The 25,287-nt window shown below is 37.3% G+C and overlaps 2 protein-coding genes across 3 annotated transcripts; both read right to left on the minus strand.

Moving 5' to 3' along the window:
* Nucleotides 1–1,743: 1,743 nt before the first annotated feature.
* On the minus strand, nucleotides 1,744–16,489 carry LOC130748330 (serine/threonine protein phosphatase 2A 55 kDa regulatory subunit B beta isoform-like). Of its 2 annotated transcripts, none has more exons than XM_057601515.1 (14): nucleotides 16,119–16,489; nucleotides 15,019–15,122; nucleotides 14,801–14,899; nucleotides 14,596–14,715; nucleotides 13,556–13,762; nucleotides 13,191–13,282; nucleotides 12,907–13,025; nucleotides 4,432–4,555; nucleotides 4,065–4,188; nucleotides 3,455–3,523; nucleotides 3,271–3,362; nucleotides 3,110–3,187; nucleotides 2,561–2,631; nucleotides 1,744–2,448 (listed from the first exon to the last, which is right to left on the minus strand). In XM_057601515.1, the coding sequence occupies exons 1-14, from the start codon at nucleotides 16,237–16,239 to the stop codon at nucleotides 2,312–2,314; spliced, it is 1,557 nt and encodes a 518-aa protein (XP_057457498.1). In that variant the 5' UTR covers nucleotides 16,240–16,489; the 3' UTR covers nucleotides 1,744–2,311. The 2 variants fall into 2 exon arrangements, with proteins under 2 accessions (XP_057457498.1, XP_057457497.1); XM_057601514.1 differs by having other exon boundaries at nucleotides 13,553–13,762; nucleotides 16,119–16,487.
* Nucleotides 16,490–19,037: 2,548 nt separating this feature from the next.
* LOC130748331 (inorganic pyrophosphatase 1-like) lies at nucleotides 19,038–20,468 on the minus strand. Its single transcript, XM_057601516.1, has 4 exons — nucleotides 20,285–20,468; nucleotides 20,045–20,166; nucleotides 19,570–19,759; nucleotides 19,038–19,471 (listed from the first exon to the last, which is right to left on the minus strand). Exons 1-4 carry the CDS (start codon nucleotides 20,420–20,422, stop codon nucleotides 19,133–19,135), a joined length of 789 nt encoding a protein of 262 aa, XP_057457499.1. The 5' UTR covers nucleotides 20,423–20,468; the 3' UTR covers nucleotides 19,038–19,132.
* Between the last annotated feature and the right edge of the window lie 4,819 nt (nucleotides 20,469–25,287).

The following is a 25,287-nucleotide window of genomic DNA, read 5'->3' on the forward strand; positions in this document are numbered from 1 at the left end:
TTCTTCTTCATCCCTTCAAAGCCTCTAAACCATAATCAAAGCCAGAAATCTCACCCCTTTTGGAGCTTCTGAGAGAAGTCTGAGACAAGAGCTTGCAAGCATCCATGCTCAAATCCATGGCTGTCGCAGATGCCACGAATGTCGCAGCATCCTCCGTGCAAGTCACGTGCTTCACCCCATCCTCCACCTCCGACCTGCTACTCTCCCTCTCCCCGTCCACCTTCGCCGACATCACAAACCCCTTGTACTGGAATTGCAGTTCCAACCCGAAATCTGACCCGGACCCTCTCGACCCTGACCCGGTTCCTCTCCCCGTTCACGCCACGCCGCCGAGGTGACCCAGCCAATCTGTTTCTGTTCTTCCAAGTTTTTGACCTCGATCTGCACCATCTCTTTCATTTTTCTTCTTCCTTGTTTCTGATATGAGGGTTTTATGATATGGAGGCTGAACTGTGCAAGAAGAAGATGAAGGTTGAGGGAGATTGATGATGGGGGAAGAGGGTTTGCCTTTCAGGTTTTCAGGGGTTGGGTTTGGGGTTGGGGAGCGTGAGGGAGGGTTGGGGTTGGGATTTGGGTTGATGTTCCTGGATTTTCAGTTTCTTACTGGGTTATTTTCATGTGAGTTCAAAAGATGAAGATGAATATGAATGGTTGTGAATGAGTTATTCTGGCTTATTGTTATAATTTTTGGGTGAATATGATAATGTTAATTTTTTGGTTTAATTTTTGCATTCTGGGTTTTTCTTGATGACAATTAAGAGGATGAAGATGAAAGATTAGGATTTAAAAATAGAATAAGAGATTAATGGATATGCACCGTCAGTGTAAAGAAGTTTTACACTGACGTCCAATCACATTATGCCACATAAGACTAAGTAGTTATAAATCTTTTTAATTTTAATTAGTAAATTAATAAATTGCTGATGTGGCGGAAATCAATTGAGTGCATGTGTAAAACAAGTTTACACCGTCAGTGCATCTCCTATTTTCTCATAGAATAAAGGTTATTAGAAAAATTTAACTAATATGAGTTGGAATTAAAAAATAAAGTTTTATAATTTTTCAATTTAAAAAAATTAAAAATGCCACGTGGAATTGGTGACTAGGACAAAATTGAGAGGTGGCAACATTTGGCTTTAATTGAATTAAAAAAAAAATTTAGGGACCCAATTTGATGCGAAAAATTTTCAGGCCCTGGAACTGATTCCCTTTACAATTTCAGGTGCCTTCTGATGTATTAAGCCTTATTATTATTATTATTATTATAACTTTTTCTACTGAACTTTGAAAAAAGGAGAGCTAATTCTTGCTTTTTGTGAAGGTGAGTTAGTTCCTCCAAAAGACCAAACACAAAAGGTCTGTTACTCTGCTTGATTTGTTCCAAACAAATCTTAAATGTTCTGCCAATAGATGTCATGTTATATAAGTTTGTATGAGAAAACAATCATCCTTCAATCAATCAACACTCCACAAAATGCCCCATATATTATTGCCTTTTACATACTATAAGCTTAAGGATTTGAACCGCACGTCAATACGCTATTTAGGGGTGTTTGATTTCACGATTCGCATAAAATTGAAGACACATTTACTCAAAAGCTAAGACTTGTAACTTCTAAAAATGACTCTAGTACTAGTGAGTGAACCGGCAAAAATAGTGGCCAACTCCACCAGGATGAAAGGTTGCAGAGACAGTAGAGCAATTTATATCCTACATTGCAACCTAAAATTATTACCATAATATTGACGGGTACAACAAAATTTAGACCTTGAACCGTGTCAAATAAGATTCCAACACAAAAATAATCAATGAAAAAATGATGCACTGCAGGTTTCAACTGCTCCATCCCACAGATATCTGGGCAAAAAAAAGAGAAAAGGAAAAACAAAACTACATTTTTTTAACAATGATCCTAGTGGCAGATATTGAACATCCTTTAGTATCTGTTGTAGGAGAGCTACAATGACATTTTTCTTCTTCACTTGCAAGCCAAACACAATTTGAAACATTGACTGCACCTTCTCTTTCGGAAGGAGGTGCAGAAATAGAGGGAAAGAATATTAGGGAGAAAAAAGAAGAGAGATGATGCTGCCCATCCAGTAACAAAATAAGGTTTTCTGCCTACCCGGGAATCGGGAAACAGCCACTTCCGGATCTTTACTAAAAGCTCTGAAGGGCGCATCTTTTAGTGTGAGACTGTGAGTGTTAATGTAACCTCCAACTCAGTGGTTGGTAGGAAGGGAGACGAAGCCTTCTCCACAGAAAGGTAACCAAGCAAATACATGTTATGTCGCCTTCAATCGTTTCTCTTCACGCGTAGTACATGTACAAGCTATTTGCAGCAGCACAAGCAATTGAATTTTCAGTTGGATGCCATGCCAAGTGCAGCAACTTTGTTGTGAAATCAAAAGAATTCCCATTTGCATCAACCCCAGGGGTTTCTGCTCCTGTTCAAGAATACCGAAAAGATTGGAACTTGTGATATACTATAATAAGAAACAAGAAGTAAAATGATATCTTGCTCAAATCAGACAAGGGCAAATGAAATAAGAAACTGACCCCGTCTTCCAATTCGTGTTATGCTATTTCCCAGTGATCTAGAAGGCCTTGAAGGGGTTGGAACTTGTCGTCTGAAGAGATGCAAAAGTTAATCAAATACTTCATAATTTTGAGACCTCTTCTTGGAGAGTGAGGTCATCGCTCTCTCTACTCTCAATGAACTCATAGTAAACATTCTCTCACTCTCATTGGATAGTGAATTCAAACACTATATATGAGTGAAATTCTACCAAGTCAAAACTATTTAAATTCAAATACTTTATAATTTTAAGTCTCAATCTTTATTTTAAAAAAGTTGCTAAATCAGATTCAAAGCAAATTAATAAATTTCCTAATTCAAACTAATATAAATTTGAAGTTTATTAATTTAAAAATCATACTTCATATATTAAATTTCATTTATTCATTTCAAATCTACACCATAAATTATATTTAAAAATAGTACTTCATTATAAATTTATATTTCAAATTTAAGTATTTCAAACACTAGTTAGTGCTACAATGCCTAACTAAAAGTTGTGCAAGACATTAGAACTCCCATGAAATTACCTCATTGGATTTTTACTGGCTTCTAAAGTTGTAGCCTCAGCACTTCCAGGGGCACAACCAAATACACGGAATAAATTACTGCATCCAAAAACAAAATCGTAACATACAAGATAAACAATCCGAAAGAAAACTGAATTACAGATAACGTTTGAACCACAGACCTGTATGAACCAGTGGCTACCCGCAATCCATCACCACTCAGACAACACTCGAACTTATCGAAAATTGAATCATTTTCATACAAATCACAAAGCTGGCATGTTCAAAACAAAAACATAGTCAGTTAAAGAAGCAGCAGAAATAAATTTACGGCCACTAATGTAATTGTAAACAAAGGAATCTAACCTTAGGTCTCAAATACTCATGAACCTGGAAAGTTGCAACAGGCCCGGAGTCCATATTAATGTCCCATAACTGACAAACAAGTAAAGATGAGTGAAATGAGATCAAGCTTCAAATCAGAATGTGTACACAACAATTGGATTTTAAAGGAACAAGGAGACTTAGATTAATAATAGCAATAGTCTAAATAAAAGAACACGGACCCCGGCCCAAAAATAATAATTAAGTCTAACGTATTTCCATCCAAAAAATACAAAACCACATCAGCTTAGGGGGTTTGGCAAATAAGCTCCTTAACTTCAAATTTCGGAAATTTATCAAATTTTGAAATATGTTGTAATAGCACTTATGTATATTTTGCTGGTCAGTTCATATTTATTGTAATATCCACTTTTAACTTAAGACTTTTTAACTACCAATTCTTTTATAGCTTGCTTATTGAAAAATATTGCTGGTTAGGAAATAAGTTTCCAAAATATTCATCTTTTTTGGCACAAGTTAACAACTGGGATGTGGTTCCAACGTTAAAAGAGGTTGATTGCCAAAAATAAGGGGTCTATTCTGAAAGCTCAAATATTGTGAAATCTTTAACAGAAACTATAAAATGTGAGACCTTTAAAGTCATGTAATCACGACTAAGTATGTATCTTCCATCATTCCCAAATTTTATGTCCGAGATAGAAGCAATAATCTCTGTGAAGAATGACCTGGAGCCTGGGGCTTCCTGTTCCTCAAATCTGCACCAAAGGGTATTGCCTGTTACAGTCTGTAAGGTATAAGACAGTACATAAATGCTTTTCTACATTAGCCCCATTTTGATTGTCCACACAAACAAGAATATAAATCATCTTTCCTGTAACTTTCCTACCATCTCAAAATTTGATAAAAACTGTAAGCCTTATGGGAGGAGTGACATACTCATTTGATAGGAGGTATCAATACGATTCCCACAAAAGAGCATAAACAAAAGATGTGCTTACAGTTTGGAATGAGAATCGCATAAAGCTGATTGGCGCAAGTCAACCAGACGAATTGAACCCTTTGAACTGCTATACGCCAACATATTACAATGTGTAGGGTGGAATTCTGCTGATGTTATAACCTCTGCAATAATAATAATAAAGGATCATGGCTCAACCAAAACTATAAAATAAGGGGGTTTGTCAGCAAAAAGTGAATACAAATGATTCTTTCTTCACTTTTCCCTAAAACACATGAAAGCCCAAATCAAGTGTTCACAGCACTTGAACAGCCATCAATTTAGCCTTGAAACAACAGAAGTCCATCCTATTGCTTGCAAATCCCCTCACTGTAACAAACATCCAACCAACTTTAACCTAATAGAACTGGCTAACCTCTAAGTCAAGGTTGGGCTGGACTAGGGCCAGGCTGACCCCAAGATTAGACAATACATAATCTGAAAAGCAAGTCTAAAGAGAAAAAAGTAGGTTCGGCTATGTTGTGTGAATTTCTCTCTCCGGCAGCAGCGGCTTCTCGAGTTAATACTATTTGTTACAAGCTATGCATATGATATATATGATCTAGCTTGAGGGGAAGTGTTAGATATTGTTAAATATCTTAGAGACTACAGTCAGCCACCGCCGCCGGATTCCAAGCCACGCGCCTCCCATCTCTCTGCGTGTGAAGTCCACGCGCTGCTATCTCCGCTGTAGGAATATTGGGATTAGTAAGGGTCTGGTTTCGAACAGATTCCAGATCCTTATGGAGACCATGCAAAACAAACACCATGAACATATTGTCAAGTTTCTCCAGCACCTTCTTCAAATCGTCATTAACCAGCATTGACTTCAGCTCCACAATGGTAGATTGTGCCTTATTCAGGTAAGACGGCAAATTAAGATCAGTCATCTGGAGATTTGCCAAATTACGTACTGAATCATACAACCGCTGAATATCATTAGCATAGATGTCCTGTGCCTTTTTCCACACATCATAACATGTTTTGTAGGGACGAAAGTGAACAATCAGTCTAGGTTCAATTGCCTGGTATAATAAAGAAACAAGTTGATAATCAGCCTTCTCCCATTCCTTCTTCTCAGAAGCATCAATATCAGCACACTTTTTAGTAAGGTGCTCGGACAAACCTTGACCCAAAAACCAGATCTCAACAGCATTGGACCAATCTAGATAATTTGCCTCATTCAACTTCTCAGAAGTGATAACAGGAGTCCCAGAAAAAGCAAATGAGATGAGACTCTTCTTCTCACCCTTGGGAGACTTATCCTTCAGCAAATCCTCCATGAAGAAAAAGAACAAACAGAGACAGGGAAAACAACCGCAACCAAACAAATCCAAACACACTTCAAACGAAAGGCTCACTGACTGGAACAGGCCAAAAAACAGAAACAAGAGACCTCAAACACAGAAACGAACCACAGAAGAGGAATCCTGGAATAAAAACAAGCAAACCCAGAAAAATTGTCAGCGGCGACCGGCAGCGACGGCAGCGGCTGGCGGTGGCGGCTGATCACGACACAGTGGTGGCAGCAGCGGACTATGGTAGCAGCAGCCAACAGCAGTGGTGGCGGCCGGTGGTTGCTTCCGGAATTCTAACTGGTAAAAATAAGGGTTAGCCTACGATGGCTGAAACCCTAAACTAAACTAGTAAACCAGAGCTACTTGAATTTGATGAAAATTATTTATGTGTATTTCATTCATAATACTTTTCCAGACTACAATATATATAGACTAACAAAGAGATTAAAACAAACGAAATCTATCTAAACCTATCTCTATTTAAATAGATGCTAATCTAAAATAGATAAACAAATCTTAACTATATCTCTATGAGATAAGACTAATAATAAACTAAATCTTAACAGATATTGAACACTTTGAACACTCCCCCTCAAGCAAAAGCTTACTTAGCTTGAAGCTTGTAACAAATCTAACCCAAGAAGAAAATTATCTTAATAGATATCCCTTAATAATGACGGTCTTGGCGAATCTTTGAATTGAATAACCTTTCAAACTTCTAGTAAATCCATGGCGGCAAAAGACAACTTCTTATACTTGAAATTGAATAACCTTTCGAACTTCTGCTAAATCCATGGGCAGGCAAAAGACAACTTCTCATACTTGATCTGGCTGAAATTGATGCAAGACAAAAACCAATTCTTCTGGAGTGTCGTAGGGTAGCTGAGCCAGAAAACAAGGGCGAAAAACCAGCAACAATACGCCCGAAACAAAACAAGGCTGAAGCAACAACTCACCAACAACAACCACACAGAAATAAAACATACTTGAGGTCGATCGATTGATGGCTTCTAAGACAAACAATGGTGTCAACTTTGACACAGATAACTCTCAAACATTAGAGAATGGGCCAGCGCAACTCGCAGCTGAAGCCCTGAAACCAACACCAATAACTCTCAACTAGAGAGTGGGTCAGCGCAACTCGCAGCTGAAGCCCTAAAACCAGAAAACCAAACAATCGAGACAAAACAAACGAAGGTGACACTATCACCTTCAAAACCAAATTGCATAAAGTCAGCCAAGATCAATATAATAAGAGCATCTCGAGCAATGAGACGCAAACAACAACTCAAGTCTCAAAAACCAATGTGGAACCTGAGCGTCAAAACAGAGTTAAAAATCTAAACCAAACCAAACCAAACCAAACTTGGCCAACAATGAGAGTTGGCACAACACACGTCAAAACAGAGGATCCTTAAAACCAAACCTGGCTGATACACAAAGAGGACCAGCGAGAACAAAGCAGCGGAGAGAGCGGCGCAACCTGGCTGATACACAAAGAGGACCAGCGAAAACAAAGCAGTGGAGATAGCGGCACCAGCAAGAACAAAGCAGCGGAGAGAGCGGCGCAACCTGGCTGATACACAAAGAGGACCAGCGAAAACAAAGCAGCGGAGATAGCAGCGCGTGGACTTCACACGCAGAGAGATGGGAGGCGCGTGGCTTGGAATCCGGCGGCGGTGGCTGACTGTAGTCTCTAAGATATTTAACAATATCTAACACTTCCCCTCAAGCTAGATCATATATATCATATGCATAGCTTGTAACAAATAGTATTAACTCGAGAAGCCGCTGCTGCCGGAGAGAGAAATTCACACAACACTTCCCCTCAAGCTAGAGCATATATATCATATGCATAGCTTGTAACAAATATAATTAACTCGAGAAATCGCTGCTGCCGGAGAGAGAAATTCACACACAAACGGAGCACACAATGCAATGCGGTAATCAGAAATTGTAGAGACTTAAAATTGCCCTTCACCGCTTACTCTGTGTGAATACTTCACATGAATTATGAAAAACTGATTTTGAGAAATCACCACAGATGTAAGGATCTTTTTGTGGTTTCCACACCGAAAATTCAGCATCTGAAATCACACATTCCAACCCAACAAACAAGGACAACAACCAGAGGCTCAAATAAGAGCAGAAAAATACCACCAAGCAAGACGAACAAACGTACAAGAGCAAGAGGCTCCAAGAACATAAATCCTTATAATCTCTGATTGCAGTAATCAGAGTGCAGAAACAGAAATCTGAGACGCAGCTTCTTTCAATTCCAAAGCCACACATGCTTTAAATATATCTTCAATGGCTTTACTCATGTAGGGCCGGAGGAAATTTGATTCTTCTAGATCTTGAAAAACGTTAGTAACCTTAACTCCATACAGTGATATGGTGCTGCATATCATTGCGGCAACTTCATCAAGGGAATAACTAGAACATTTTCCTTCTCCAACTTTTTCTTCAATTTTATTTGCAGAAGTAACAAAAGAGATAACCTGAAATCACACGATAAAGAGCAAGGGGCTCCAAAAACATCTATCAATACTCTGAATCTAGGCAAAATCGAAAACGGCGGTGAAACAGACCAAATCACCGTGACTGTGGCTGACAAGAACGCAAGAACCAAGAGAACATGGCGAACCTTTCTGTGGAAGCAGCGTCACGAACGACGGCTGGGAAGGCAGCACGTGGAAGGACGTTGATTTGATAGTGGTTGAACATTACTAGGGTTCCAAGACAAAGGGGACCATAATCAGAAAGAAACGAGGCCGTAAGAAAACGGCTAGAACTAACAAGCGGAAGCAATGTACGAAAAATAAATCCAAGAGATTTGGAAAGTCACCATGAGGGGGCTCACGGGGGAGGAGCCCCCTCACAGCGGTAGGATCGAAACTTGCTCTGATACCAACTTGAATTTGATGAAAATTATTTATGTGTATTTCATTCATAATACTTTTCCAGACTACAATATATATAGACTAACAAAGAGATTAAAACAAACGAAATCTATCTAAACCTATCTCTATTTAAATAGATGCTAATCTAAAATAGATAAACAAATCTTAACTATATCTCTATGAGATAAGACTAATAATAAACTAAATCTTAACAGATATTGAACACTTTGAACAGGCTACTTGGCATTAGAGTTACAAGTGCGAATAAAATGAAATCTCATATTGTATAGATAAGCAATTGTGTACAGTGTACAATTGTATACAAGTTAAAGGATCCACTCAGCCATGTCCTTAAGTGCCTTAAGGTTTTGTGGTGATGTCGATGTAGCTTAAATTCTAATACTTGGCACTTGCACGAAATTACATCTTGTGAAAGTTGTAGTGTTGCACACATTCAGCAATGAACCACAATATGATTTAAGAAAGGAAAATATAGTACCAAAGTAAAAAAATTATACAGCACTAAAAATATAGTTTGGGTTGGCACACCACTTAACATTCATCTATGTAGTCAGATGTATACAGATAAATATTTAACATTGGCAGTATGTGAAGTTAAAGCAAGAGTATATGATAGTTTATTTATACCAACCGTTAGGCACTAAAGGGAACACAATATCTACAGATTTGTTAAAAGTTAGGAAACAAAAACAACAGATTTAAACCAGGTGACAATGTATTAAGGATGGTGAATGAATAGTAATTTTCACAGCACAAGATATCAAGGAAAGATGGAGGAGGCCTTTTCATCAACATTTTCGTGAAGGACATGAGTACACTGAACATTATAGCCTTAACACTAGAAGGGAGGATCAAAATTACTCCTATTATTGAAGAATAAGAGAATTGGAGGTAGAGGAAGCTTCAACGAAGATGAACAATAGTAAGGCGGTTGGACCAGATAACATACCTGTTGAGGTATGGCAGGGACTAGGAGAAAAAGATACTACTTACTAGATGACTCACACAACTGTTACACATGATTGTGAAGTCCAAGAGCATGTCGAATGAATGGAGTACTTTTATGCCAAGTTGCCAACTTTTAAAAACAAAAGTGACATACAAAGCTACCCAACTTATTGATGGATAAAATTTACTAGTCATTCTATAAAGCTTTAAAAAAAACTGAATGAAAGGAGATTAAGACAAAAGACCCACATCACAGAAAATCAATTTGGTCTTATGTCGGGGAGATCAACCATGGAAGCTTGACTACTTGTTAAGAAGATTAATAGAGATAGATTAGATAAATTGGAAAGACCACCAAATGTTTTTCAACTTTTCATAGATTTGGAAAGGCATATGATAGAGTACCTAGAGGGGTTTAATGGAAAGCTTTAAAACAGAAAAATTATGATTGCTAACATTAAGCAATCAAAGAAACGTATGAGGGGCCACGGCTAGTGTAGTGTGAGAATACTAATAATTTCCCCATACCGTGGGGCGCATCAAGGGTCAACTTTGAGCATTTATCTTTTCAACTCAGTTATTGACATTTTGACATGCATAATGAACATATCAAAGAGATGATGCCTCAGTGCTGCTTTTTGCAGATGATACAGTCTTAGCTGGAGAATCGAGGGATGAAAAAAATGAAGGACTAGAGTCATGGAGACAAGCATTGGAAACAATAGTTTTCTCCTAATTAGAAGTAAAATCGAGTATATGGAACGTACGTTTAGCAAGTGACACAATAAGTTAAACATAGATGTGAAATTTGGAGATTATATAATACCACTAGTATCGTATTTTAAATACCTTGGATCTATCATACAAAATGAAAAGGAGATATGTCAACCGTAAGATCCAAGCCAGGTGGACAAAATGAAGGAATTCGTCGAGTGTTATTTGTGATAGAAAGTGCCACTCAAACTTAAAGGGACATTTTACCGTACAACTATAACACCTGCAATGCGGCATGGGGCTGAATGTTGAGCGGTAAAATCAATGCCTCAGAGATGAGAATGATACGGTGGATCAGTGTATATACAATAACACATAGAATAAGAAAAAAAGTTTTTAGAGAAAAAAATTAGGTAATCCCCAATGTACAAAACATGGTAGCGTTTTGCCTTAAGTGGTTCAATCATGTAATGAGATGACCCACAAACGCACCAATTGGGAGGGTTGACCAGATGGAGGGTAGTACTACAGCTTGATCCATGGAATCGACCCTACCTAGTCGAAAAGGTTTGGTTGTTGTTGTGGTATGTTTGGATTGATGGAAAATAATGAAATAAAATAGGAAGGGATGGTATAGAACAAAACAGCGCGAAACAGAAAGAAGTAAACGGTTCACTCCCTTGTTTGGATATTTTATGATGAAATGAATCCATCATTTCAGAAGTGGAAAAAAACGGAATGAATTATAACTTTTATATTCCTATATTGCCCTTCAAAAGAAAGTTATATGCTTGCAATTATGCCTTTGATAAAGAAATTTTTAATCATATGATGTTTAGCTGGAATTTAGAACGTTGTTTCCATAAGCACCAAGACTATAGATCCTCTTCTGCCTGTGATCAAGGCAGACCAAAAGTTGGAGGAAGAAAGTTAGGTGCATAGTTGGAAAAGAAAAAAAGCCAGGTGGATACCCTTGGAATAGATCTTAGATGTAAACTTTTATATGTTCCAAATTAACCAAAATAACCAACTATAAGGTTTCTAAATAAAAGTGGCAGATTTATGTTCTACGAAAGCAAAATGTATTTTCGTTTGTGGCTATGTGCACTTTCAAATGCAAATGCCCATGCAGCAGTCAACACACATCAGTAACATAACATGATGCCGAGAATTCATCACATTATAAGTTCAATGTCTAAAGAAAAAGGAATGTTGTTTTCGACTACTCCAAATGTAACTATACGTTGGAAAAATAGTTAATTAATTACTGAAATTAATAATATTTTATGCTGGACAAAAAAGTTGGAGGATCACTCAAGACATAAAAGTCAACCACATCATGCCATAAAACAGTTTCAGTGGAGAAAGGTCAAGAACATCTTCTAAGGAAATGGCCAGAGGCAACAAAATGCAACTACGTCAAGACAAGAATTTGGTTAGAACAGCGTGTAAGGATGAAAAGATAATATTGTAATAACATCAACAAAAAAATTAGGGTTCATCGCCCCCTACCCCCCTTGTGACCCTAATTTAAAATCGAAACAATGGAAACCAACACGGTTCCACTCCATCATAGTAGTCAATCCCGGATAGCGGTGCGTAGCGGCCGACCCCAAAAGTGGGATAGCGGGATAGCGCATAGCGGGATGGCCGCTATTCATATTTTTTATATATAATTAATAGTATACTACTATATACATATAAATGCCAAAAAATGTCAAATATTGCCTAAAATTCATAACATTCATAATAGAAATAAAAATCATAAGTCTTGAACAATAACACACATCTAAAAACCACTCAAAAGCAAGGTAAAGAAGTCGGATTTGCAAATCTGAATGAAGAATGAAGCTTCATTCTTTCAAGGTTGACATAAAATAGTCCTGAGAAGTCCTAAAAAGGTTTCCCAACAATTTTAAAACCGAGGGGCTTAAGTCATTTTTCCCTTTGTCCATATAGCGCCACTATTTCCCGGCCGCGATCTGCCGCTATTTTGGCCGCTATTCACGCCGCTACGGCCGCTATTGTGAAGTGCGCCGCTATTTCATTTCAATAGCGGCAAGGAGCTGCTCCGCTCCGCTACACCGCTATAGCGCACTATTGACTACTATGCACTCCATTCCTCCCCAACTCATTCCACCAATCCAAACCTAGGCTAAAGGACAAGTGATTTTTTCAATCACCTTAAAGCAACTAGTTTCTTCTAATATTGAAAAAGTTGATATGGTTAATGTAAAAAATTGTAAATTACAAACAAATATAGAGCATCAATCAGGGTTGGATCTATCCAAATGGGTAAACAGTCCCCAGCCTGATATTTACTTCAGGACATTAATTTGAGCCTGGAACCAGCCCAAAATTCAAGATGAACCAGGTCCAGAATAACCTGAAATCCTGAATGGCTTGAGAGTTGAGATAGGATGAGTTATTCAGATAGGGTGGGCCTTGAGCACCCACTTGTCAATACACTACAACTTACATGTTGCCAACTTGCCATACCTTCTTCAACTCTAAAATAATTAGTTTTGGTGTTTTACCAAGGTACCGAAAAAGATGTTTATACTGCAGGATAAAATTTTTCACCAAGCTTACCTGTCAGATCCTCCATATTTGCAGGCTTTACATCAACAATATTAAAACTTTGATTGCTAATTTCCAGGTTCCAGAGATTTATTCGCAAATCATCGGCTGATATGAAAGTTTCACCATCGCTATAACATGTGAGCAACATAAGACCATCCAAAATTGATCAGTATCTAGAAAATAATGAAACAAAGTAAAAAAAAAAAAAAGTGAAAAAATTCATGTAGACCATCATCAAGCAATATTTTACTAGACTAGAAAACTACAGTGTGCACCAAGAAAACAAAAATTACCTGTTATTTGAAATAGAATTGATATGATAGTCATGAGCATGGGCATATACTCTACGGCATCGAGCCACCAAGCTGCTCTCATGGTTACTTACCTACATATTTTACAACGCGTGAGTTAGCACTGCGAAATCTCAAACAAGCAATCACCAAAGTTTTAAAAGATAGTGCTTGAACCACTTGTCATTTTATCTTTTCATCTAAAGTATCAGGATTGGGGAAAAAGTATGCATCGCTGAGCTCTAATACTTTCATTTTCATCTAATAATTTATTGGTTGCTTATAGCAGATGTTATGACATCCAAATTTATCCCTGATGAACAAATATTGCAAAAATAATAGCAAATTGAAGGGCAAGATACAACTACCACGGGTAATCTCAGTGATGGTATGCCCCCTGGTGGAAATGAGAAGTCATTGCTTGGATAATTGCATGATCTATCTGGAGATCCACCATTCGAAAGAGATGGTCTAGGACTATTTGAATTACTTGAACTAGCAATACAGCCATTTCCCATATTTTTTGAAGGATCAACATTCATTTCAGCAATTTTCTTGACCTTCTTTTCTTGAACCTGTTCAACTCTCAGATAAGGAAAAATATGAGCAAGTGACCTACAAGATGAATTTATCATATTATCGCATAATAAAAAAAATTGGAATACAATCACATTCATTTTGTCTATTATGCGCACAAACAACATTCAATAAGGGTAACATCATGTTAGGATCCAACAGCAAGTCAAATAGGAATTATGAGATTCTATTGAGGGATTTATAAGGCCTTATGGCTCTCCAACTACAACGGCTAGCTTTTGTGGTATGTTTCAACCAAGGTTCTTATCACGTTTATTCAAAATAATTTTCCCTTAGTATATGTTTCACAGCATGGTCTTATATCATATCTACTTCTCACATCTCAACGCATTCAATGATATCGATAGTTAGGCATCATGTGTCATAAAAAAGTTTAGAAGTTGAACTTAGACCGCAAAACATTCAACAGCTAAGGTCCTTGAAAGATGATAGATGGCAGCGTTAAGAAAGGTATTCATAACAGTATGCACTTTAAAATGAACAGCCTACACAGACATGCACCCTCAAAAGTGGTCCTCCACATGTTAAGTTATCTGGTTAAGTGAGTCTAGTTCAACTAAGTAACTAACAACCACTGATTCAAAATATAATAGACAATTTCTGAAGGCTAAGCCCTGCTAATAGAATCCAATTGAAATGCAGATACATGAGCCTCATAAGCATCCGTACATCTCTGTAAACAGACACACTGGCAAAGCACGCAAAACAAGGATCAAACTTAAGTCCACACTCCACAGAAGTGCAATCTTGTGCACAATTTATTTACAAAAGACAGCACTAAGCATGCTACAAGTCAGTATTCATTTTATACCTTCCAAAATTTGATGGTTTTATCATTTGTAGAGAGAAGGAAAAGGGCACTATTAGCTGTTTGGCACCATCTGATTTTGTTGATTTTCTCTTCAATTTCCAAGCTCTTAAGATAGTCAAACTGAAACAATGAACACGTATTATACATATTGATAATTCTGAGCCGTAGGATGTTGATGAAACATTGCCGAACAAATGATGATTACCTCAGGCTCATGACTCTGAAACTCTGTTTTGTAACGGAATTCAGGATGCCTACCAATAGAATAGTCCATACTCTCCAAATCCCTTCTTGATCCACCATGCTTCATGTTTCAGCATAAAAACACATAATAATACTAAGTGCATAACATGGTATCTGTCTAACAAAGTTTAGTTTTTTTCCATTAAGGAGGAGAGATTGCATCAGGAAAATTAGGCTTACATCTTTTGCATCTGTCCTCTCAAAGAGAACCACTCGACCACCACGATCACCAGTAGCAAGATGATCGCCAGACTTGTCAAATTCAATAGCAGAAATTATGTCCACTGTAGAAAGACATTTGTGCAAATAATTAGGAAACTTTCACATTATCCTGCAACAAAAGCTAATTCAGATTTTTCAATCAGACATTTGCAACTTCAGGACACTCACTCAGTCTATCTTACTCTCTCCTCCCCTTGAAAGCATCTATTCCATATTCTAAATAAAACCTCTGCGTAACACACTATATCTGCGTATCACTTAATTCGAAGATAGTTCCACTTTCTATTCTCTTATGTTTTTACAGAAAATGATATTTCCTACCCATAGGGATAGCTCAAACAGGCTGAGTGAGCGGGAATAGCTCTCGGGTTTGACCACCGCACAATACCCTGCGGGAGGGATGAAGAGCCTTAACTATGAGTAAATCTCGAATCCAGAATAGTCACCATCCAAAGGGTAATCATATACTGGGCAGTTTACACCCAAAAAGATGATATTTCCTGTCTGACAGACAGAATTGCTCCACACTTATTTTTAAACTAACAGCTAAGCACTTCCATTCAAGAGACACCACCATAATCATTACCGGCACTTCAACCAAGCGAACTCAGCCAAAACTGAAGGCTAATTAAGATCAGACACCGGAAGTCAATCCTCAATGCCAAGATCTAACCCACCACACTCAAATAAACTAACACAAGCTAAGGAAACCAATTCTTAAGCCACTAAAACCAAAAACACCTTAACAGCTCAGTTCCACGGCCTCACACCCCAATCCAGTAAATTCACAATGTAAACACACTACCTACAACAAAACAGTTCCCGGTCAAAGGAACGGAAGCTCACTACTCCCCCCAAATCAAACGTCAAAACCAATGACCCAGAAGCCAAAACAAGCATTACTCCCCAGAAAACAAACATACTAACAAAACACGATCCGAAACAGATCGAATCAAACCCTAATCCGAACACAAGAATTGGATCCGACAAAGTGACACAAGAAAACAAACAAACCCCTTTTGTATAATCCCAACACCACTAAATACACAATCAATTACCTTCCTGAACCTCTTCCCCAGCCGCACGTTCACCGAAAACCTGGGAGAATTTCCAGTCGAGAGGGTGCGGTGGACCCGCCGGAGCTGCTGGTGCGACAACCTCATCGGCACCACCGTCCATTTGTGACAACCTCAATCAGCAGAAGAATCGGGCAATGAATCCTATGAGTGCATCAGAGATTGGTGTTTCTGGGTTTTCACAAGATCATAGGTGACCCATCTAAAAAAGAAACAACAATTTCTTAATTTCTCTTTGGGTTGTTCCCAGTTGAAAGAACCATTGGAAGGAACACAAGAGAAAAAAAAGACCAAAAATGTTCTCTCTCTATGTAGGACTTTCTCTCTCTAGAAGGGTGAAATGGGAATTTTGAGCAAACGGTTCTTTGGCGTTGTTGGCGAGGAAAAAAAAACAAAACAACATCCACGTACGACATGTTATCTGTGTTGTGTTGAGTTCTCTCTTTAACGATAGGTTTATGTCCTTTTTTTTTTTACTAATTTTCCTGAATCATACAGAAGAAAAAAAATCATTACATGAAATGCCTTGAATGACCTTGAATTTTCATTTCTTGCAAAATAAAAAAAGATGATAATGAATTCATACAAGCTTCACACGATGAGTTTTTTTATATGTATCTACACTTGAATGATATGAGGCTTATTTTTTATCTCACGGTCAGAACACTAAGTAAGGATTCTAGTTAATGGGTTTTTTTTCTATTTACAAGAGTTGTGATTCGAACCATCAACTACTTGTTTAAGAGATGTACACCAACTCGAATGTTTTATGTATTAAGTAAGTTATTTTCATAGATTATTATTCAACAAATAATACTTTAAATATTATAATTAAAGAAAAAATTGCATGCACGGCTAGTATAAAGATTTTTGGTAAATTCTGAGGTACCCTGAATTTTTTTTGGATGTGGTACCCGTATTAAGTAATTTAATATATTATTATCATGTTATTCAAGGTAAATATTATTACATATTCAGATTTTACTTTACTTATCAATTAACTTCATATCATGAAATTCATATTTTAATGAAAAATGAACGAGTGGTGGAAACAAATGATGATGGTGGAGATGCGCGTAAAATGACTATGGTTGACGGATGAACAAAGCTCAGAAAACACAACTCGCAAATCTCACGTCCCTAAGAATGGAACGCTGCATTACTACGATATAACAAAATTAAAATTTTAACCGGTACATGAGTCTTTATTATCGAACCAACTCATTTCGGGTATCACGCCTTAATCTGGCTTAAGGTACCACAGCAAGCACCAAGATTTTTTACTTCATCATCCTATCAGATTTAAAAAATGTGAGGAAAAAAATGTTTTTTTATATTTAATTTATGTGGTTGACGCGACACATTTTTTAATTTATGTCATGGTTTGGAGCTTGCTTGGAATCTTGGTCATCGCCAGGTGGACTGTTTTTCGGATTCCTTGCTAGGTGTGAATTTGATTCATCAGCCTCCCTCACATTTTCATGTTAATGTTGTGTTGGTTAACACTTAACACCATCCTTGATTTGTTGAGGTAGGATTGGGTGGTTCGAGTAGTCCATGTCTTACGTGAAGGGAATGCATGCGCGGATTTCTTGGCGAAAGCAAGAGAGGTGCAGACCGTGATCTTCTTCTCCTCTAGGATCCCCCTTCTGAAACTGGATGACAGGAAGGTGGCTGCCACCACCAGAAGGAAAGACCAGCCTCTGCGTCGACGAAAGCTTTAATCACGCTGGCGAGTTCATGGGTTCTGGTGGTCTAATTCGTGATCATCATGGGCAGTGAGTTTGTGGGTTCCATAGCTTTCTTGTGGGTGGCAGTGTGCTGCTGTCGGAACAAGGGCGCTGAAACTTGGTTTGCAGATAGCGTGGGATCGAGGATTCAGGGATGTAATCTGCAACGTGGATTGTTGTGACCTGATTCGGGCGTTGGAGGATGAAGACAACCGCCGGTTCTTCCCAATTCTCAGTGAAATCTGAGAGCTCACACGTAGAATGTGGAAGGTGTCTATTACTGCTATGAGTAGGGACTGCAATCAAGTTGCGGATTGGTTAGCCAGGGAGGGAGGTTCTTCACCGAGCTTCTTCACCATTCATGGAGTTGTGTATCCTAGAGACCCTGCTGTCGGACTTAGAGATCCTCGTCTTGAGGGATCGTTTAGCAATTCCTTAGCTTTTCGTCTTTTGCTTTTAGTTTTCCGATGTAGCAAAAACAAAATTTACGATGTCATGAAAAATAGCAAACGTTAAGACAACTCTTAATTGTTTTTTCATGAGTGGCTCTTTGATACTACTAATTGAGAAATGAAGGATATCTTAATCTTATTATCGAAAAATGTCATTGAATCATCTTGGTCCAATTTTGAATGGACCCACGGTAGACGCATCCTCTGTTTTGTACTTCATCGTGTCCACATGCAGGGCAGAGCAGACGAGTGAGCTAGTTTTAGATGAATATATATTCAAGTATGCTGGTAGTCAAGTATCTTAACAAAGACGCACAGGTTGATTATTGGTTCAATCTTTATAGTGAGGTTCCCAGTGATCGAATCCTAAATCCTAAATTTTGTAAAACTATTGGAGCACCCAAATGCAGTTTGGATAGTCAAGTATCTCAGCAAAGACTCTTATATTTTGAATATAGTTTGATTTTTCTTTCTTTCTGATATTGGAGCTTTGCTAGTGTAAAGATTTCACCGTTCTTATACGGTTATGAGTTCTTCTATTTTTTTGTACTTTGTTTTCAATGTTCTTATGAGTAGGTTTACCTTTGTGCTGGGTTAATGTAGTAAAGAATGTGACAGGGGATGGTTTTTGTTGTACCCCTTATGTTTAATAAAAAAATCCCCACTCACAGTAAAATGTTTCTACACTGTTCCAAAAAATTGTTAAAATGCTCTCATATTCATTCGTTAAACTGAATAATATATATTAAATCAATTAATTTGTAAAAGAAAACAAAATCGTTGTAACTTTTGCAAAGAATATTAAACAGAGAAATTATTGTTGAACTGGAAGAACTTGAGGGAATATTGCTTTAAGCTTGCAATTAGATGACATGAATTGAGCAATGTCGTCATGCATGGAGATTTTGTTGATTAGGTGCAGCAAAACTTGTTCGAACTCTTCTCCATCGCTCCACTCATGGATTTCAGCTTTAATACATGAAGGGTCTTTGCATATCAAGTCCCACACAGGAAAATTCTTCCTTGGCATCACAAAGTCTTTGTCTTTAAGCTTCAAACTTGGGCAATAATCTCCAGCACCATCACCAAGATAGATGAACCTCTTGTTTTCCTCATGTGATATTGTATCTTGGATTCTCTTTATGATTAGACCCTGTGATTAATGGTTAAGATTTGAATTAGAGACCAAATAATATGATAGAAAAACTCTATAAAATCACTTTGGAAAAAATATGTATGATTGATAGATACCTTGCACATGTTTGGAGGGCAAGGATTACAGCATCCGTGCACATGGTAAGGCAAAATTGTCAACCTTCCTTCATCATCAACATAACTTGGGTTAGTGTTGATCTCTGAGAAGCACTCCCTTATTCCTAAGTGTTTCAAAATTGTCTCAATGAAGAACGTGTTGGCATCGCTAACGATCCTCAAATCACACCTGAAAATTACAAATTAATGTTACCATGCGTTTCTTGATTCCAAGAAGAAAAGAATACAAGACCGAGGCATATCTAAAAGGGCCATGACAACCTAAGAAAATCAATTTCTTTATTGATCATATGTATTTTTATATAGAATTTTTTTTATTCTAAGTCCAAAATCTCAAAATATTTTGTAATTTTTTTCATATTTTCTTTTGGCCCTGGTGTTAAAATCTTGAATACACCAACTCTTTTATAAAAATCAAATGAGAAAAAAAGAGAATTAAAAGACATGTATGTACCCCATATTCCTAGCAGCTTTAATGGCAGGGATGATTCTAGGGTGTATAGGAATCCTTTGCAAAACTTGCTCAATGTCTTCAATTGTTTTCCCATGAGAATGAAGTTCCATCATCATCCTATTCTGTAAATAAAAACCAAAACCAAGAGCCTATCATCAGAAAACAGAGCACTAAAAAAAGAGTACATGACTTAATCTGAAGAAAACAAAACAAGTTTAAAGCAAATCTTTAAAAGGTTACCATGAGAGTGTTCCATGGCATGGTGGAATGGAGGTTATTGAACAAATCAGTGAAACCCAATTCATCAACAACCCAGTTATCACTATCACAGTCAATGATCGTTTTGTCGAAGTCGAAAACAACCACAATTCCAGCCATTATCTTCTTCTTCTAAGAATGAGATTCCTAATGGCAATAGGTGTTTCCAAATGCTCTCAAAATTGTGAATTGACTTATGTGATAAAAAGAGTACTTATAGTGAATGTAAAACCTAACCTAACGCATAAGTTTAGATTTACTTTAAAAAAAAACTAAAGTTTAGATTTAAATTCCAATGTAACCCAAACAAATATTTAAATTCCAATGAATACCCAATTTTATTTGAGCCGTTGGATATGAGGTTTAGTTAAACAATCTGAGGGCAGAGAGAGCAAAGTTAGTTTTAGGGGGAAAAAATCTCATATAGGTGAAATAATAATTAGATACAGTTGGCCGTGCATTATTGGCATGGTTTCTTTCTCCTTTTGTTTTGATAAAGATTACCTTTTTTTTTGAAAGAGATAAAGATTACTTATTACTTATTTCTCAATTGGGTTTAATTTTTATGTAGTGTGACAGCTAACATTAGGCCAATCAGTATTTACATTTATTTTTAATTTAATTAAAATAAAAACATAATCAACATGATGCATATGGAATAAATTTACATAAAGTGTATTAACATTTTTCTCTTTTCAAATTGTTTTCGTTAGCGCGTTCAAAAAACATTGTTTTGGTTAAAATTAGTTATAGAGTTCAGTAGATAGATATGCATTATCACCAACAACCAACTACTTTATGTCACCCCGTAAAAAAAACTACTTTATGTCACACAAGACGACTACCAATTGCATTCTTTTATTATTTAAATTAAATTGAAAAAAATTATTTTCTGATATGATGGAAATCGATTTGTCATCTATCAATAAAAATAGGAAAATGCTGTGGGGTACGACCTTGGGCGTCGTGCACCACACACGAAGCACTTTCTGGCGGTTTAAAACCGCCAGAAACCGTAGCTTTTATTTTTTTTTGACAGTTGTAGTTTTGTGGCGGTTCAAAACCGCCACAAAATGCCTCTCGTGCATCTGTCGTACCTCTTTCTTCGTACCATATAGCATTGCTCATAAAAATATTACTTTTTTTTTAGGAAAGCTCTGCATATATTATATTACCTTGAGGTGTAAAGCAATTAAATCCTTTTTTTTTGAAATGTAACAATTAAATCCTTAATCATGAAACTCAAACGGTTTTACACAGTGGAATATAATGAAGCTCATTTAAAAATAAAAATAAAAGTAAAATAAAAATTGTTATTTTTTAAAAATTTAGAAAGTGAGAGATACATTTTGTCCTATCTTATACTATGTATTATTTTGAATTTCAAAAAAATATTCTATATACTATTTTTCAAAACTAAATAATGGCAACTTTGACAAGTGTCACCCTCTCATTTTATGTATTTCTTCATAAATTTTTTCTCTCATACTCCCTCCGGTCCTATTTATAAGCATGAAAGAGAAGAAAAATCTTGGTCCTTTTTATAAGAACCAAATGAAAGTTTGAGCTATATTAATTAATTTTTTCCAATGATGCCCTTATTAATTCTAACTTGTAAAATGTGTCTCATTAATTATTCTCTTTCTTTTCCACTTTCCAACACTAATAACAAAGGGTAATTTTGGAAGTTCATTTTAATTTAAGACAAATTTAATGCATTTTATCTAGTTTAACTACATTTCTTAAACTATGTGAATTTTTTTTTTGTTGCTTATAAATAGGACCGGAGGGAGTACTATAATTAGTAGTTAGATGATGTCATATTTATATTTTCTGATTTTTTGGTAATTTAAATATTAAATAATTTCATAATTTAAAAATAATTAATTTATAAATATTTCATTTAATATTTATTAATGACATTAGAATAATTAACAAAAGTAAATTGTGAATTTTTTAAAAAATAGCTATGGTATTAATTTGACATTTAATGGTTTTTGATGACATTAGAATGATTAATAAAAGTCCATTGTGATTTTTCTACCATTAAGATATATGCTGACAAATGTTTTTTTTAATGATTTGTTTATTTTTAATATTACAAAATTAAAATAAATGAACATAATATCTTACGTTTAAAAGGATATCAATTATCAAATATCTCATAAAAATTGATATCAAATGGTTTTAAAGGATTGATTTGGAAATTACTCAAGAAATTTGTATTTTATTTTTTCGTATATACATCTAGAAGATTAAAATGGTTTTCGTATATTGATTAAAAAGCATAATAAATTAGAAAAAAATGGAATTAGAGTGTGGCTACGATTCACGATTTAGTGGTGGTGGTGATGATTGTGATCGAGGAGGAAGAACCAAAGCACACAACAAACTTTTCCTCAGAGAGGCGCGACGCTGGAAGTGAAGGTTGAGGGAGGTCGTAGAGCCTGGTGGGGAAAACAAGCACCAAATCTGCTCTCAATGGTTACAAGGTGCTCTCTCTCTCTCTCTCTCTCTCTCTCTCTCTCTCTCTCTCTCTCTCTCTCTCTCTCTCTCTCTCTCTCTCTCTCTCTCTCTCTCTCTCTCTCTCTCTCTCTCTCTCTCTCTCTCTCTCTCTCTCTCTCTCTCGATGACGCTTTGTTTTCTCTCCTTGAATCTTGATCTTTGTGGTAGAAAGTCAGATCTCCATATGAATATATGAGTAATGAGTAGTGTGCATTTTTTTTATAGGCAAATGTTAGTTGTTAGAAATGTCAGTAAATTAATCCCTTCTCCGGGTTCGAACCCGGGACCCTTCACCCCACCCAACCCTTATGTTTCTAGCTTGTACCACTTGAATTATCCTTCAAGGATATAATAATAATATGTATAATGAATTCCCTACCAGAGTTTTGATCTACTTCCACCCAACTTGTGATCTGCTTCACCATCAACCTCCACAACCGGCTATGTTGCACGGATACGGGTACGATACCGGTATCGGGTAAGGGTACGAGGGTACACATTTTTTGAAAAAACAAGGTACGGGTACACCCGTTATATATATTTATTTAGATATATATATATATATTATAAATAGAAATAAAATGTTTTCTACCACAATATTATTAATTAAAAATAAAATAATCGTATTTCTTGGCCAATACTCATATCAAAGACCAACGTGAAGGGAGGAAGAAGAACGTGAGCGACTCTCTCTTCATTCTTCATATTAGCCGTATGTTAGAAAGAGTAAAAGGTAAATTAGGTTTTGGTTTTTTGAATAAATTGAAAATAAATTTTTTATTGATAAAATTAAATAAAAAACTACAAAACGACATAGGTTTGAACATTTTTCATTTTTTTTTAAACTTATCCGCCGTACCCACGGCGTACCCAAAACGTACACAAATTTTTTGTTTGGTGATACATTTGTGGACTGGGCGGGACATAAAGAAGATTATGTCCCGCCCAAAATGAACAAATAATCATTGAAGATAGCCATGGCGGGAAAGGCAACATGACGAGCTTCATTGCCCTCCCTTAGGTGATGGACCCACAAGCCAGCTGGAAGATTCCTTTGGATTTGTCTTATATGTACGGGGATTTGGGCCCTGATTGTCAGGCCCAAATATAGGAAAGATCCATATCATGACCACCCCCTCTATAAAAGGGGAGGTCATCCACTTGTACGAAACCAACTTTTTCAGCATTAATGAGAATATTCCTTTTATGGTAGTTTTGCTATTTTAGTGCTCTGCTAGGGTTTACTTTTTGTCTCTCTTACATAAGCTTGCCCTAGTACAGAACATTGGCGCCGTCTGTGGGGAGGACTTACCTCTTCCGGTGACAGAAGGAGGAATCGCGAGCCATGGAGACTCGTTCATACGGCGTAGGTCGGCGCGATCATCGCCGGCGCGGTGGTGGTCGACACGGCGGTCGCGCCGGCGGACGAAACAACAACCGTCCCGTACTGGACGACCAAGAGCAGGAAGCTTCCTCGGAGGGGGTCCACTCAGTGGCGCCGTCGCCGGCGTCATTGGTGAATGCAGCTCCGGGAAGACCTTCAGATCTGATCGCTAAATCAGATCCAGGTGTTCGGCGGCGTTCAACGCCGCCTGACTACGTGAACTTGGAAGATCTTAAAACAACTGCTCCACGGAGAGCGCAAGAGGCAGTGACAGGTATCACGCCTGCGGCTTTGCAACAAATGTTAGATACCTTGCAGAAGGTGCAGTCCCAAAACGAGCAGTTGCAAGCCCAAGTTGAGTATCTTACTCAGCGGCAGAATTTTAAGCAAGAACAACGCCTGGAGGCGGAGGATGTAGTTGAATTCCAACCTTTTGTTCCAGCCATCACTAGGGTGGACATTCCAAAGCACCTGCAAACCATGGCATTAGACGCCTTTTCGGGCGAATCTGATCCTATGGAGCATCTTAGATACTTCAATACTAAAATGGTGATCGGCGGGGCGTCGGATGCGGTAAAATGTCGATTATTGCCTTCCACGTTCAAGGGCATGGCGATGCAGTGGTTCATTCGACAACCGCCCTTCTCCATTGATAATTTCACTGATCTGTCCACTAAGTTTCTGACTCAATTTTCCGCCAATAAAACCACAAAAGCAACAATGTTTGATCTCATCAGCATACATCAGCAACCAGGCGAGAAATTAAAAACCTACATGGCACGCTTCAGCAAGATGGCGGTGCAGTTGGAGGATGAAAATCCAGATGTCTGTTTGGCGTCATTCAAAAATGGCCTTCGGGCGGGAGATTTGAATAGAGACTTAACAAGGCGACCGGCGAAGGATATGATGGATCTTCGCGCTCGTGTTCAAGAGTTCATATTGATTGAGCAAGATGACCAGAAGAAACAAGAAAGAGAGGAAGGACGTAAGCAGTCTCAATCTGGCGGTGTTTCACAAGACAAATCTAAGGCGGGGAAGGAAACCAGGATAGCGCAAACCCCCCGTGTACCAAGACCGGGACCATACCACAACTCTA

Source organism: Lotus japonicus, chromosome 3 (genome assembly GCF_012489685.1).
Source record: "Lotus japonicus ecotype B-129 chromosome 3, LjGifu_v1.2".
Classification (NCBI taxonomy): domain Eukaryota; kingdom Viridiplantae; phylum Streptophyta; class Magnoliopsida; order Fabales; family Fabaceae; genus Lotus; species Lotus japonicus.

Coding starts and splice junctions, on each gene's coding strand:
- LOC130748330 (XM_057601514.1), bottom strand. CDS start 16,239: ATGGACGGTGGTGCCGATGAGGTTGTCGCACCAGCAGCTCCGGCGGGT. Junction 13,763..14,595: donor AAACCATCAAATTTTGGAAG/GTATAAAATGAA, acceptor AGAGTTGAACAG/GTTCAAGAAAAGAAGGTCAA. Junction 13,026..13,190: donor AATTCTATTTCAAATAACAG/GTAATTTTTGTT, acceptor CACATGTTATAG/CGATGGTGAAACTTTCATAT.
- LOC130748331 (XM_057601516.1), bottom strand. CDS start 20,422: ATGGCTGGAATTGTGGTTGTTTTCGACTTCGACAAAACGATCATTGAC. Junction 19,760..20,044: donor AAAGCTGCTAGGAATATGGG/GTACATACATGT, acceptor TGTAATTTTCAG/GTGTGATTTGAGGATCGTTA. Junction 19,472..19,569: donor GCCCTCCAAACATGTGCAAG/GTATCTATCAAT, acceptor CATTAATCACAG/GGTCTAATCATAAAGAGAAT.